Here is a 14,246-nt window from a genome sequence, read left to right as displayed (position 1 = left end):
GGGAGGCTGAGGCAGGAGGATCCTTGCGAGTTCGAGGCCAGCCTGGGCTACAAAATGAGCTCAAGGCCGGCCTGAACTGCATAGCGAGAACCTGTCTCAAAAATACAAAAAAAAAAAAAAAAACCTAAGTGGCAAAATGAAAAGCAGAAACAAGAGCCTTAAGGAAGAGGATGAGCCTGAACGCATAGCACTTTCAAGCTGATGAGAGTTTGGGGCGGCCATTCTGAGCCAAGGGCCACGTTTCGACAAAAGGAGGAGAAATAGGACTGAGTACAGGATTTACAAAGACCCAGCCCTTGTGCATCTGCCCAAGTGACGACAGCCGGTTCAAAAAGAATGGAAAATTCACTGACACCCGACAGACCCGAAACCTGACAGTCGCAGAAACGGGACCTGACGTGGGAGGAGGGATCAGACCAGAACCCCAAAGTCCAGCGTCAACGGTCATCCTATAAATACCAGCGGAGAAGATCTCCCCAGCACTTGGCTTAGTACTCCTCCGCGGAAGTCTTAAAATTCTTAATTTTTGAACACGGGTCCCCCGTTTTCATTTTGCACGGGGTGCTCTAAGTTATGCAGCCGATCCTGCTCCATGGTAACCTCCCTCCTTTCACCAGGTAGGAAACGGTTCTGGAAAACAGCCACCTCTTTCCCGAACCGGCCCCACACGTACGCACCAGTCAAACTTCCCTACTTGGTCTTCATAAACCGCGACCGCAGGGACAAGCAACACAACCCAGAACCAAAGCCCGGATCCCAGCACCGCCGCCATGACAGAAGACCCGAGACTCCCTGCTGCCGCCCCGGCATGCACCGGGCCGTAGGCTCCGCCTCCCGGAACCATAGAGTTGCGACGGAGCGCGAGGCCTTCGGTGGGCGTCGGGGGATTCAGAAGCGGCCGAGACTCCTGGGAAGTTTTCGTGCCGACACGCGAGAAAGCGCAGGCGGCTTCCTGGAGGAGACAGCCGGGTCACAGCTCAGACTGGGTCAGGCGCGCGCGAGGACAGCTCCCGAGAGCCGTCCCAGAGGCCCCCGCGCCCCGGAGGTCCTAACGAGCCACACCGCCTTCCGCCGCACGTGGTTTCAGCGCGATGCCCAAATCCAAGCGCGACAAGAAAGGTGGGCGAAGGGGGCGTCGGGGCCCGGTGGGAGTCTCTGTGGGCTGGCCGCCTGGCCTTCGGTAGAAGCTTCAGATAGACAGGGTCGCGGAGTGGAACGTGCGGGCTTCCGTAAAGAGCTCCGCGGCCCCTGCGAGTTGGGGTGGGACGTTCCGGAGCCGGGTCTGGCCGGTGGAACGAGGTTTTTGCGTGGCCTCTTGTGCTTTTGTCCGGTCTGTGGGGCGGAGAGATAGTTTCCAGCCGCCCAAACCGTGCCCGACCGACGTCGCTTTAGCACACGTTCTCCATCTCAGCCCCAGCCCACCTTCGCTCCCTTTGTATCCCTGCTTCCCTTTCCTTTCCTTTCCTTCAGCACCTTTGTTCCCGCGTCCGGCTGTTAAACCTGCATTCCCTCTTGGCATACTTGTTCTCCGGGGTGCTAGTTCCTCGGTTCTCGTTTGCAGGGCATCTCCTAGACTACCTTTGCTATGGTGCCGGGTGTCTCACCCTGCAATCTCTAGCACATTCAGCAAATATTTAGGGACCTGGCACTTGGGAGGCAGCGAAAGATACAGAAGTTAAAACAAGGAAAAGCATAGCTGCATCTAGCTTGATTGTAGTCGGGACGTACTACGTACCCCACCCGCCAGTTGAGTGAATTCATGACAGACAGTGATGAGTCTCAGAGTAAAAAATGAGGTAAAAAGAAAATAAGGTGATGTTATGTAAAAGTAGTCAGAAAAGGTCTCCCTGATGACGTGACGAAAGGAAGTGAGCAACCTGTGGAGTTACCTGGGAGAAGTTCGTTCAAAGTAGAGGGAACACGCGGTGCAAAGGGCCTGAGGTGGGCGTGGCTTACATGTTCTGGGACAAGGAGCCAGTACGGCTGGAGAATGATCAAAATAGTGGAAGGAGGGAGGGCAAGGCTTTCAGGCGTGTGTGAGGAATGGCCTTTCGCTCCCTGTGAAATGGGTAGACATGCTAGCCGTTGAGCCGAGGAGCAGTGTACTTTAACTTTATTTTTAACTGGTAATGTTTGAGAAGAGCCTAAGGAAGATAAGATGGGGGCAAAAATGGAAAGACAAGGCCGGCAGTAATTCAGGAATAAGTCATACTGGCTTTGACCAGAGTCGCAGCAGTGGAGCTAAGGAAAGAGGCCAACTGTTTGCCCTCGTTTGTTGCACCTGCCACTGGCCAGTGTGATTGCCTTCACTATGTGTGCCTTGTAAAGGAGGACTTTGGGGAGCCCGGCCACTCCCTGGGGGAACCTAATGCTTTATATTTGGTGCTCTGCTAAGAGCTTGTGGATTAATTTGATTCTAGCCAGATCTGGCAAATACCAAACTCTGGGGGCAAGTTGGGCCCCAGTAGAGTTACTTGTCCCACTGCAAAGGGGCAATGCTGCGTCCATGGGTCCAAACTGCAGTACTGAAAAGCACAGATACAATAGAAAAGAGATGGTACCCGGGTTCCATTGCACAGCATGGGCCAGCCATCAGCAGCTTCTGTGCACCTTGGCCAAGAGCAGGAAGAAAACTGTGTAGGCCAGCAGGTTAGGCCTCCCCTGAGAGCACTTTAACAGTAAGGGCCAGCTCTGCCTCCACACCGCAGTAGGTTTAGGGGTTAGCCTGAGGCGCTAAGGAAATTGGGTTTGTATAAGTGGCCCAGGGTATAGCCAGAGATCTCCTGACCCAGGAATACTGGAGAGTAAGCACATCATGGACCCTGAGAATGGCCCTGTGTGCCTGAAGTGTGACAGCCACAGCCTTGTTGCTTCCCCTCAGATGCCGTGGTCCAGCTGAGCCACCAAAGGGGCGGAGGAGACAAGTCTCCAGAGTGCCCAGATTCATCTCTCACATCTCTTTCTCCTTTCTATTAGTGTCCTTAACGAAAACCGCCAAGAAAGGCCTAGAACTGAAACAGAACCTGATAGAAGAAGTAAGTATGTGCTCCTTTTATTGGGAGAGTTGATATGTTTGGTTTGTAAAGGCAGGAATTGGACTTTGCTAGGGAAACAGACTGTTCAAGTTTCTCTTAAAAAGTAGAAGCTGCTAGTCCAGCCCTTCCTCCGACAAGCATGACACCACCAAACCAATAAAAACTAATGGAGGAAGGATCTCCAGGTGTGTGTGAAATCTTAGCGTGTGCCCTGCACTGAAAGTTTCATGTCATTTTGCACACCCGCCTCCTCGGATCTCTGTGACATAGATCATAGCTACTAAGTGATGTTATTGCTGTTTTGCAATTGGGGTGACTGAATCTTAGCAAGGTGCGTAGCCTTTCCAGTGTCAAAGGCTAAGGAGCCTTAACAGGCATGGGTGACTGCACCGACCCACCTGCATTGCTGCTGACCCAGCCACCCTGGGCTTCAGGCTAGCTGAGAGCAGAGTCACCTGCTGCACAGATTCCATCCCTTAAGGATGGAATTGTACATCGTGAGGGCTTCAGCCAGCAACAGCACCAGAGCAGTTCAGAGGAGCCAGCTCCCCTTATCAGCAAATAAGGGGGTGCCAGTGTTTCCATTTAGCAGGAACCTGTCCATCGAAAGCAGATGTTTCTAGGTCTACAGTGAGTGTAACAAGTAACAAGAAGTGATCAATCGCACTGTTTGTTGGGGATAAGTTAGACACCTGGGACAGACCCATGGCTCAGCTCCCCCTGTACTTAGTAGCTTTAGTGTCAGTAACGGCAGGGAAGAGACAACCAGATTAAAGGCGGAGTTGCCCACCCACAGTGCCCCTTAAACTACAGAGCCTCATGAATTGTCCCACAGCTTCGGAAATGTGTGGACGCGTACAAGCACCTCTTCATCTTCTCTGTGGCCAACATGAGGAACAGCAAACTGAAGGACATCCGGAATGCCTGGAAGCACAGCCGGTAAGCGGGCAGAGGGTGGTCCTGCTGAGTGAGGAGGGACCAGGTTGCTCTCAGCCAGAGCTAAGAACAGTGTCTGAGCCTTCGGGTTCCTGGGTCCCACCGATGGCACACTAACAAAGCGCCACCTCTACTGATGAGCACTTCTTAAACATTAAAATTGGCCTTGTGCTGAACTCCAGGGCTAGAGGAACAATGAGGAGGCAGCACTGGGTAATTCCTTCAGAGGATGTTTGAGAAGAAGTTGCCCTTGACCCTGGACTTTGAGCATCATGCAGTTTTAGAATGTCATTGTGGCCTCTGCCAGACTGTACCTAAGATCAAGCTGTGGGGACCATGTGGCAGGTGGCTCTGGAGTCAGTCTGCTGCTGCAGCAGTTCTGGGAGAGCCCCTGCCCGGTGCAGTCTGGGAGAGACTGTTACATGATGCAGACGGTGTGGCACTTACCCATGTCAGGTTCCGAGGGTGGAGAAATAATGGAAAGGACCCTGAGCTGGGACAGCTGGGCTGCATGTAGAAGTGGGAGCCTCTGGGCACACCGTCTACCACACTTGGGTCTGGCTCATTAGGCTCTGCAGTTGCTTGCAGTTGCCTGGGGTGGGAGAAGGGAAGCGCTTCTGTTCACATCCTCCTTTCTCTTGGTAGGATGTTCTTTGGCAAAAACAAGGTGATGATGGTGGCCTTGGGTCGAAGCCCAGCTGATGAGTACAAAGACAACCTGCACCAGGTACGTCACCGACCCTCACTGCAAGGGGCTGAGGCCAAGCTGTCTTTCCTCTTGCTCCCACATGGCCACCCTGTGGGTCGGGAGGGCCACGCCTGGCGTACAGCTCTGGGTTCCCCTTAATCTCCAGACCCGGGGAATTGTACCCTTATGTGTCACCCCCTCCACCCCTCTCCTTTCTCTGACAACTGAAGATGTCTTTAAACACTACCAGATGTCCCCTGGTGGGCAAAACCATCCCCAGGAGAAAAACAGTGCTCACTTTTGATTTACAGGTCAGTAAGAAGCTGAGGGGTGAAGTTGGCCTCCTTTTCACCAATCGCACGAAGGAAGAGGTCAATGAGTAAGTCTCCCTGAGGAATGGAGGGGAAGAGACAGTGCGAGGGTTCCAGGACCAGTGAAGGGACTGTCCAGTGTGACAGCATGAACTTGGAACTGGCTCCTGGAAGCCTCTTACTTAGAGCAGTGGGCCATGACCAGAGGTGTCTCTGTCCTCTTGGGCATGGTGCTCCACCTGGCCACCGACCTGGGGAGGCCTAGAGCCACTGGACACTTGGTGGGGGGCTCAGTTTCAGTTGGCTGATGGCTCAGGAACCTCCCGTATCACCACTTGCTTCCCTAAGGTGGTTCACAAAATACACGGAAATGGACTTTGCCCGAGCTGGTAACAGAGCAACTTTCACCGTGAGCCTGGATCCAGGGCCCCTGGAGCAGTTCCCCCACTCCATGGAGCCACAGCTGAGGCAGCTGGGGCTGCCCACTGCCCTCAGGAGAGGTACGAGCAGACCCCAGAGCTGAAAGGTGACGGGCTGGAGCCCAAGACCACAGGCTTCCAGGCCCAGCCTTCCTGGTTGAGCAAGTTGCCTCTACCAGGACCTTACGTACTCATCGGAGAATGGGGCTGAGCGCCCAGCTCATAGTTTAGGTGAAAGTGGAGAGCGTCACAGCCAGAAGACAGCACTAAAGGGCCACTAAGGAGGTGGCCATTGCCACTGTGGACAGTTGTGGGAAGGGCAGGCAGCTACCGTGTGCTTCCCAACTCGGGACAACGGCAGCAAGTACTGTGCAGGCCTCTGCCAAAAGTGACTTGGGGCCACCGTCCTGCAGGTGTGGTGACCCTGCTGTCTGACTACGAGGTGTGCAAGGAGGGTGACGTGCTGACCCCAGAGCAGGCCCGCGTCCTGGTGAGTCCAGCCCTGCAGGCCTCTGGTGGGAGGAACCGCTGCCTTTCTCTGGCCTGTACTACTTTTTTTTTTTTTTTTTGGTACCAGGAATCGAACTCACAACCTTGCGCTTACCAGGCAGGCGCTGTGTCGCTGAGCTACCTGGCCCCTGGCCTGCACTTTTGATAACATTCATTCTTGCTTTTGTGTCCCTCTGCCTCTTACAGAAGCTTTTTGGATATGAGATGGCCGAATTCAAGGTGACCATCAAATATATGTGGGATGCCCAGTCAGGAAGGTTCCAGCAGATGGGAGATGATGACTTGCCAGAGAGCGCACCCGAGTCTTCAGAAGAGTCAGAGTCAGAGGATGAGGACGACTGACTGTGGGACTCAGGACCAAAGACCTTCCAGCATGTTCTGTCTCCTCTGGACCACACAGGGCTGCAGCCGCCCTTCTGCAGGGAGCAGCTATTTATTTTGCTGTGGATGAGGACAAGGAAGGGTGATGGGGACTAACTGTATTTCCATAAAGAATAAACCTTCAACTGCAGGTGTCCCCCTGTAGACAGCAAGAGACTCAGAAAAAAGGCCTTTAAATTTTAAAAAAAAAAAAAAGAAAGAAAAAGAAAAAATGCCTTCAGGTTTGTGCTTCTATTTGGATTCCCACCATTCATCTAAGCCAGTGCAGCGCTGCAACTTTGGGGACAGCTGAGAACAACCCCCAGAGCCGGGTTTTCCCGCCCTCTCCAGCCTTGTTGCCCTTTACAGTATTTGCAGCAGGGCTTTGCTGAGGAAAACAGGCACCTCTGTGGCCCTTCACTGCCTCTGCATGCACACCTACACTCCGTCTCCCTCTCCCAGACCGTGGCTAAGACTGATGGGTACCGAGAGCCCAGGGCACTTCAGCTAATAGTAAAGCCTCCGCTGGAGATGGGAGTGGGTGTTGAAAGTGGCACACAGCATCCTGTTCTTAAGTCCAGCGGTGGACTTTCACCCAAATTGTTTTATTTGCAAGTGTTTATGAAAAGAAAATGTTCGTGGTGTGTGATACTGAAATACATATTTTTTTTATGCCCACTAATCCTGGCTTATAACTCCATTGTCTAATTTCTGCCTGTAGCGGACCATAAAGAAATTCTCTGAGAGCTGGTAGCAGAACTGAGTGGTAGAGCACTTAACCTAGCATGCCTGAGGCCCTGGGTTCCTCCCTAGTGTAGCAAAAAGAAAAACACAAATTCTCACCTACCTTGTTGGTGACTGAGATCCTTGTTCCAGACGGATCCTGCCCCGTGCCTGGAGGAAGGAAAGCTTCACAGAGACCAAGCCCTTTCCAGGGCCCCCACTCAGTCTGCAGTCACACTCATGGAATGAGGTCTCAAAGTAGAAAGTCAAGCGCAGGGTTCAGAGAGCCCCCAGGATGTGTGAACACATGGTTCCCAGAGGGCGGCACGCACGCCCCATACCTCACCCGTACAGCACCTCATCTGTGTCCTTTGTCATCCTTTATAATAAAAACAACCTCAGTGCAAGTGTTTTGAGTTCTGTGAGTTGCTTAAGCAAATTAACAACTGAAGAAGGGCTTGTGAGAAGCCCAGTTTGTACTGGGACAGTCAGAAACAGGTAAAACAAACTTAAAGTTGGCATCTGAAGTAGGCGGTGTTGGGGACTGAGGCTCCCACTGTGAGCGCCAGTGCTGTACACAGGTGTAAGAAATGAATTGGATCTGGGGACGCCAGCAAGTGCTCACTGCTGATGGTGCGGAGAGCAGAGGAAACCCTGGCAGTTTTGCTGATACAGTGCTCATCGCAGAGAAGACGGGCCTGCTCCATCCCCACGGTTAAGAGGTAAGGTTGGATTCAGGGCTTGGAGACGGTGTGGAGTGTGCTGCTATTGCCTCTGCCCTCTGGAGACTAGTCCAGACCCCTAGTTATCAGCACCCAGCCGTGAGAAAAACACCAGGAAGCAGGCCCAGGGCCACCTTATTCCACAGGAGCTGCTGGGACACTGCCTGTGCCAGCTCTCACAGGAAGCAGGCAAGTGGGAGTACTGTAAAAAAGCTGAGAAGTGGGATGAGCAGGGAGAGAACGGATTGAATCGGTTTAAACCTAAACCAGCCAGAGATGGGCTGGGGATATAGCTCAGCGGCACAAGCACTTGCCTGGCCAACGCGATGTCCCAAGTTCAATTCCTGGTACAAAAAAATAAAACCAGCCAGGGAGAGAACAAGAGGTGACAGAACAAGAAGGTGGCTCTGCCTGGTGAGCCACACCCAGGCCTAGCGGAAGTAGTTGGGACACTCATGGGCAATCAGGTGCCAGCCTTGATCAAAGGTTTCCACCACGGCCAGTTCCAGGGGCCCTTTATCCACAGCGGCCAGGTTCTCCTGCAGCTGCTCCGGGCTGGACACGCCAAGGATGACCACATCCTCATGGGCACCCTGCAAGGGGAGAAGCTGCACTCTACATGCCCCACCCTCCACAACCTGGCTAAGACTAGGGATCTGTGTCACTGCCTGAAGCCTGGCATTATTCCACCAGGAGGCTCTAGCACCCCCAAATGGTGCTGGCATTTGCCTCAGAGCTGTGCCTCCCCCTCTCAGAGGCCTCAGCAGCGGGGGAAGCGCGGTTGGTCACCAGTTTTTCAGCTCCCACTGCCTTTCCCTGCAGGGTGGTGGTGGGAACTACAGATGTGAAGGACTTGGCTCCAGGCCTGGCATTTCACAGAAACTCGCTATAGGAAGCCATTGCCCTGGAAGGTTTGTGCCAGAGAAGGGGACCAGGGAAACGGAAGGCGGGGCAAAGAGCAAAGCGCCAGCTGCGCACACAGGGTTGGGCTCTGTCTCCGGGTTAAAAGCAATGTAGATTTCAGAGCAAATCCACACCCGCTTCCCGACACAGGCAACTGTGGGACCTTAGACAAGCAAAGTCGGCTCTCAGGGCCATCTTCCCCGTGTACAATGGGATGATCATCTGAAACAGCTATAAACATTTGTAACCGGCACTTTAACTTCTGGTAGAAGGGGGTTGCAACTCAGAGACATTTCAGAGGAAGACATGATGTAACCTCAGAAATAAATAACTGCGTGGCCCTCACTTCTCTTCCATTCTAATCATCCCCACCACAATTTAAAGGAAACATAGAGACTCAGGGTCAGCCAGGTTACCTCCGTTCTCAAGGACTTAGTCTAAGGAACCACTTTAGAGGGAAGAGGCCAGGAAATGCACGAGGTGCTAAAGGAACCTGGGTATCATGAAGTCCACTAGGACTACAAGCTCTCTTTAGAATCCCAGCCAGAACCTCCAGGGAAAATCAGAGCAGCCCAAGAGTTGTGGAAAAGAGAAGTTTATGTCAGTGTGAGGAGCAGAAAAACCCCCATGTGGGGGCCATGCCTGCTAGTTTGAGGATCACAGCACCAGGTCCAGGGAATGGGGCATGGAGCACCAGGCCACATCCAGATGCCAGAAGGCTCCACATGCACCCATGGATTTGGCTTCAGAGGGCTGTGGGAGCCTCTGGGTGCTCCAAAGATCTGCGCTCCATGCTCCGCCTTCTCGTTCTAAAAGATGATCTCAATGCAGCAGGGACAAAGAGTAAGTTTGGAAACCGGAACAGCAGTCAGACACCTGCTAGAGAAATTGGGGAAAGAGACAGAAGCGGCTCAGTATTTGCCTCCAGGAAGGAAAGGGAGGGTGAGCAAGAGACTTCTCCCGAGAAAAGGGGCCATCGCGGGGCTAGCCACGGGCGTCCCCACTTTCCTGCCTTCCCTGTTCAGAACCCTAGTTGGCCAGATGTGTAGGCGAGAGGAGTGTCCTCTTCACACTCGCCACACTTGCAGCCCACTTGGGCTTAAAGTGGTTTCCTAGAGTCCAGTTGGGGAAACGTTGAGACCTGGGAGAGAGCAGGCTTGGGGAACTATGCGTTTGAAACTTTTCCTTACCACTTAGCTTCAGACCTGAGATCTGTGGGCACTGGCCCAGCCAGCCCTGGCCTCGGGAATGGAATCAAAGAAGTGGTGAAAAGGGAGGAAAAAATCAGAAATAAGGTTAAAGGTAGCTGACTGTGATAAAAACAGCATGGTACTGGCAGAAAAAAAAAAAAAGACATGAAGACCAGTGGAACAGATTAGAAGATGCGGAAACAACTCCAGACTTACTCAGCCACCTTATCTTTGACAAAGGTGCCAAACACACACACTGGAAGAAAGACAGCCTCTTTAATAAATGGTGCTGAAAAAACTGACTTTGCACATGCCGAAGATTAAAATTGGACCCATATCTTTCACCATGCATTAAAGTAAAGTCAAAATGGCCGGGCATGGTGGCGCACACCTGTAATCCCAGCACTCGGGAGGCTGAGGCAGGAGGATCGTTGCGAGTTCAAGACCAGTCTGGGCTACAAAGTGAGCTCAAGCCCAGCTTGAGCTGCATAGTGAGACCCTGTCTCAAAAAGACCAAATAATAAAGTAAAAATGGATCAGAGATCTAAATATTAAAATAGAAACATTAAATCTGCTGGGAGAATAGGTAAAACTTGAAGACATTGGTGTAGGCAGACTTATGAACAAAACCCTGATCACACAGGAACCATCACAAAGAACAACTGGGATCTCATCTTATTAAAAAGTTTTTTGCACATCAAGAGAAACTACCAACAGAGTAAAAAGACAACTCGCAGTGTTGGAAAAACTATTTGCCAGCTGTTCCTCAGACAAAGGATTACTATTGAGAACATATAAAGAACTAAAAAAAAAAAATCAGACCCCCAAATTTAAAGACCCAAAAATGGGTATCTGAGATGAATATGCACTTCTCAGATGAAGTACAAACAGCAAATAAATACATGAGAAATGTTCAGCATCACTGGTCATTCGAGAGATGCAAATTAAAACTGCCTGGCACAGGGAGTCAGATGAATCAGCCACTCAGGGGCCGTTATGATCCCAGAGCCTCCCCCTCAGTGAAGCAGGAGGCTCTGCCAAGCCCACAGACACCAGCAGCTACTAGGAGCAAGGTCCACGGACCAGAGCAATGCTGGCATGAGCAAAGGAGATCTGCTACAGACTCCGAAGTCACATCTGGGGCTGTTTCAAAATCACGTCTGGGCCTGTGTCAGGAAAACCAGAGTGGTAAGGACAGGATTCCTGCAGATCAGGCCGGTGAGGAGCACATCAGTGGAAGGATGAGAAGGCCCCCTAAAGCTAGATTCCCACGTCGTCACTGTGCCAGAGAGCGGACAGCCAGGTGGTTCCAGCTAGACCAGGCTTGAGCATCACTGTGGGGAGAGAGGGAGGGAAAGAGGAGGAAAGGTGTCAGGACAAAAAGTTGTTCAGGTGTTTGTGGACAGACGTGCCTGAGGAGCTTGGGGTTCACAGAGCAGAGAGCCAAGGGCAGCCGTTACCTCGGCAGCCTGCGCCGCCCAGCCCCAGCCCGAGGCCGCCCAGGATGCTCTCGGACTGGCCGTCGCTGTAGATGAAGGCCGTGTCTATATCGGTGTGGCCGCGCTCCAGGAAAGCGAGAACCGACGCGGCGCTGGTGGACGCGTCCATGCGGCGCCCCATCTGCCTGGCGCCCAGCACTGTGGCGGGCCGGCAGCGGAGAAGACATGACCGCAGCGGCGGTGGCGGGAGACCGGCGGCACAGAGGTGACCCACCGGGAGCGCTCCGCAGCGCTGCGGGGGCAGCGCCCACTCCTTTAAGATGGTCTGGCCCCGCCCATTAGAGGCGGGGAAATCGTGGTGTGGGCGGGGCAATCGTAGAGAGGCGGAGCCAGAAGGGAAGTGGACCCTGAGCCCGGAGCCGAGCGGAGAGGCGGCGCAGGGCGGGTTTGCGGGACAGGCGCATAGGTGGAGCTGGTGCCAGGCCCCTGGCTGCCAACGTGTGACCCGCTTCTGGCCCGAGGTCCACACGAGTGAGCTCTGTCCAAAGGCTGTGAACGCACATGAAGGCTGAGGGCTGGCACTCCTTGGGGCTCCCTGCCTTGCCGACCCACCCCCTCAGCCTTGGCCCGGAGCTGTCCCGAGGTCTCTGTCCCCAGCTCGGGGAGATCAGGATGTGGGTGACCCTCGGGTTGCCCGGCCACCGTGCAGTCCCAGAGGTGAGGCTCGTGGAGGGCTCGAGACAGTGCCTTTGTGGAGAGGAAAGGAATGACCCTTCAGCCTTGAACTCTACAGACAAAAACCCCTTCAAACCTGAAGGCAAAACAGAGTCGCCCAGGAAAACAAAGCTCGACAGAATTCATAGGCTTCCACTACAGAAAATACTTGAAAATATTATTTAGGCAAAAGGAAATTTGGATTTACCCACATAAAAGATGAAGAGGGTAGAGCCGGGCGTGGTGGCATAAGCCTGTAATCCCAGCACTGGGGAGGCTGAGGCAGGAAGGTCGTTGCGAGTTCGAGGCCAGCCTAGGCTACAAAGTGAGCTCAAGACCAGTCTGAACAGCATAGGGAGACCCTGTCTCAAAAAAAAAAACAAACACAAAAAATGATATAGTATATAAAGGTGAATATAGTATATAAAGTTTTTTCTCTTTTTTAACCCTTAAAAAATTGAGGATTGGGCTGGGTGTGGTGGCATACACCTGTAATCCCAGCAGGGGATCACCACGAGTTCAAAGCCAGCCTGGGCTACATAGTGAGTTCAAGGCCTTCTGCAGCATATAGTGAGACCCTATCTGTCTCAAAAAAAAAAAAAAAAAAAAAGGTTGATCAATAAAACATATTATACTAATTGGCTGAAAATTAGAAACCCATGTAAGCATTTTAATAAATGCAGAAAAAGAATTTAGCAAAATTCAATACCTGTTCATAAAGAAATAACAAAGCTTCTCAACAAACTGAGTAGAAATCACTTCCCTCAAATGGGAAAAAAAGGCAAATATAAAATACCTGCAACTAACACAATTAATGGTGAAAATCAGAATGCTGTCCTCCTGAAATAAGGAAACTGGCAATTTTGTGTGCTCTCACTGTTTGTATTCAATACTGTACTGAAGATCCTGGGTATTGCAACATATTTAAATGACAGACAGTTTCATGTACAACTACAATTCCCTGTATCACCTAATGCCAGTTTGATATATTTAAAATACCCCTGATTTTTTCTGTGCTGGGGCTAGAACCCAAGGCTTTCCCGCTGAGCTATGTACCCAGTATTTTCTTTAAAATTTTGAGACAGGGTCTTGCTAAATCACTAAGTTGCCCAGGCCGGGAAACTTGTGATCCTCCTACCTCAGCTTTCCAGAATGCTGGAATCACAAGTGTGCCACCACACCCAGTTTCCTTGATTATTTTCTTTTTTAAAGTGTTTCAGTTGGTGCAAATTGCATTCAAACATGATTAACACGTTGCATTTGGTTATTCTATTTCTTTGGTTTATTTTAAGCCATAGTGCTTCTACCTATGTCTCTACCCTTTCATGCATGTGCTCCTGGAAAACCCCATTAGGTGGCTGTAGAATGTCCCGTGTCTCATTTGCTTACTCATTCATGCTTTCATTCCAGCACTTCCTCTGTTTCATCATAACTACTGTCAGACGGCAGTTAGTGCTAATGGCTAGATGGCATTCTGTGTCAGCTCGGATTTCTGTTGTGTTACCTCTTCCTTGCTGCTGCAAACCTGCTGATGTGTCACATCTGCACAGCACCAACAGCAGGGCCGCCCCACCCCTACTGCTGCTTAGATGACTGGGCTCCGGTGGGGTCGGCCTCTCTCTCCACTGTGAACTCCCCATCAGTTTCTCTTCGTATGGTTCTGTTTGCTGATGATATTTGCCTGCATCGATTGACGTAGAGTTTTAAAGTCTGGTATTATGTTAAATATAAATTTTAAATTAAGATTCTAAGACTGGTATGTACAGCTGGGCATGGTAGTGCACACCTGTAATCCCAGCACTCAAGAGGCTGAGGCAAGAGGATCGTCATGAGTTTGAGGGGAACCTGGGCTAGCTAGTGATTTCAAGGCCAGCCTGTACTACAAAGCAAGACCCTGTCTCAAAAAACCAAAACAAAAAAGCTGTACAACCCCTCCCATTCATTCATTCATTCATTCAGAGTTGCTAGATATGGAAGCAAGGACCTTGCACATGCTAGTCAAGCTCTCAACCCCTGAGCTAAACTCTTAGCTCCTTTCTGAGTACTTTCAAGTGAGAAGTAAAGCACAGTTGGGGTTTTTTTCTTTTTAGATTTTTGAAAGTTTTTATGTATATTTTGGCCTTGAAAATGATCCATTTCATTTATTGGCTTACTTATTTGCTGCTTTTTGGCAGTGCTGGAGAATAAACAAAGGGCCTTGTGCATGCTCGGCAATCTAAGCCACATTGTAGGCCTTAAGCGATTATTTTTTAAGTTAGAGTTTTCTGTAAGAATAACACCATGGGAGGGCTGGGGA

At 51.3% G+C, this 14,246-nt stretch overlaps 3 protein-coding genes across 4 annotated transcripts in view; 1 reads left to right on the top strand and 2 right to left on the bottom strand.

Annotated features, from left to right (window-relative positions):
• Positions 1-867, bottom strand: part of Emc1 (ER membrane protein complex subunit 1) — a 26,883-nt gene extending 26,016 nt beyond the window's left edge. For both annotated transcript variants that reach the window (XM_005409788.2, XM_005409789.2), the window contains exon 1: positions 678-867. In XM_005409788.2, the coding sequence (XP_005409845.1) occupies positions 678-844 (167 nt within the window). In that variant the 5' untranslated portion in view covers positions 845-867. The remainder of the gene's footprint in view (positions 1-677) is intronic.
• A 162-nt stretch (positions 868-1,029) lies between these two features.
• Mrto4 (MRT4 homolog, ribosome maturation factor) lies at positions 1,030-7,389 on the top strand. Its single transcript, XM_005409786.2, has 8 exons — positions 1,030-1,119; positions 2,977-3,035; positions 3,871-3,974; positions 4,617-4,698; positions 4,971-5,038; positions 5,319-5,470; positions 5,803-5,879; positions 6,086-7,389. Exons 1-8 carry the CDS (start codon positions 1,092-1,094, stop codon positions 6,239-6,241), a joined length of 726 nt encoding a protein of 241 aa, XP_005409843.1. The 5' UTR covers positions 1,030-1,091; the 3' UTR covers positions 6,242-7,389.
• A 3,294-nt stretch (positions 7,390-10,683) lies between these two features.
• Positions 10,684-11,851, bottom strand: LOC102018763 (the record flags this gene model as incomplete). The annotated part of the gene is made up of 2 exons (XM_013507372.1): positions 10,684-11,131; positions 11,258-11,851. Coding segments are annotated over 2 exons (668 nt in total), but the record flags the coding sequence as incomplete, so codon positions are not given.
• Between the last annotated feature and the right edge of the window lie 2,395 nt (positions 11,852-14,246).

Source organism: Chinchilla lanigera, unplaced genomic scaffold (genome assembly GCF_000276665.1).
Source record: "Chinchilla lanigera isolate Chin_1 unplaced genomic scaffold, ChiLan1.0 scaffold00126, whole genome shotgun sequence".
Classification (NCBI taxonomy): Eukaryota; Metazoa; Chordata; class Mammalia; order Rodentia; family Chinchillidae; genus Chinchilla; species Chinchilla lanigera.
The sequence above is the reverse complement of the archived record's forward strand: the minus strand, read 5'-3'. Positions and strand labels throughout refer to the sequence as shown.

Excerpts from the sequence above, each read along its gene's own strand:
- Mrto4 (XM_005409786.2), top strand. The coding sequence starts at position 1,092 with ATGCCCAAATCCAAGCGCGACAAGAAAG. Across the intron at positions 3,036-3,870 it reads AACAGAACCTGATAGAAGAA|CTTCGGAAATGTGTGGACGC; the intron begins GTAAGTATGTGC and ends ATTGTCCCACAG. Across the intron at positions 4,699-4,970 it reads ACAAAGACAACCTGCACCAG|GTCAGTAAGAAGCTGAGGGG; the intron begins GTACGTCACCGA and ends TTTGATTTACAG.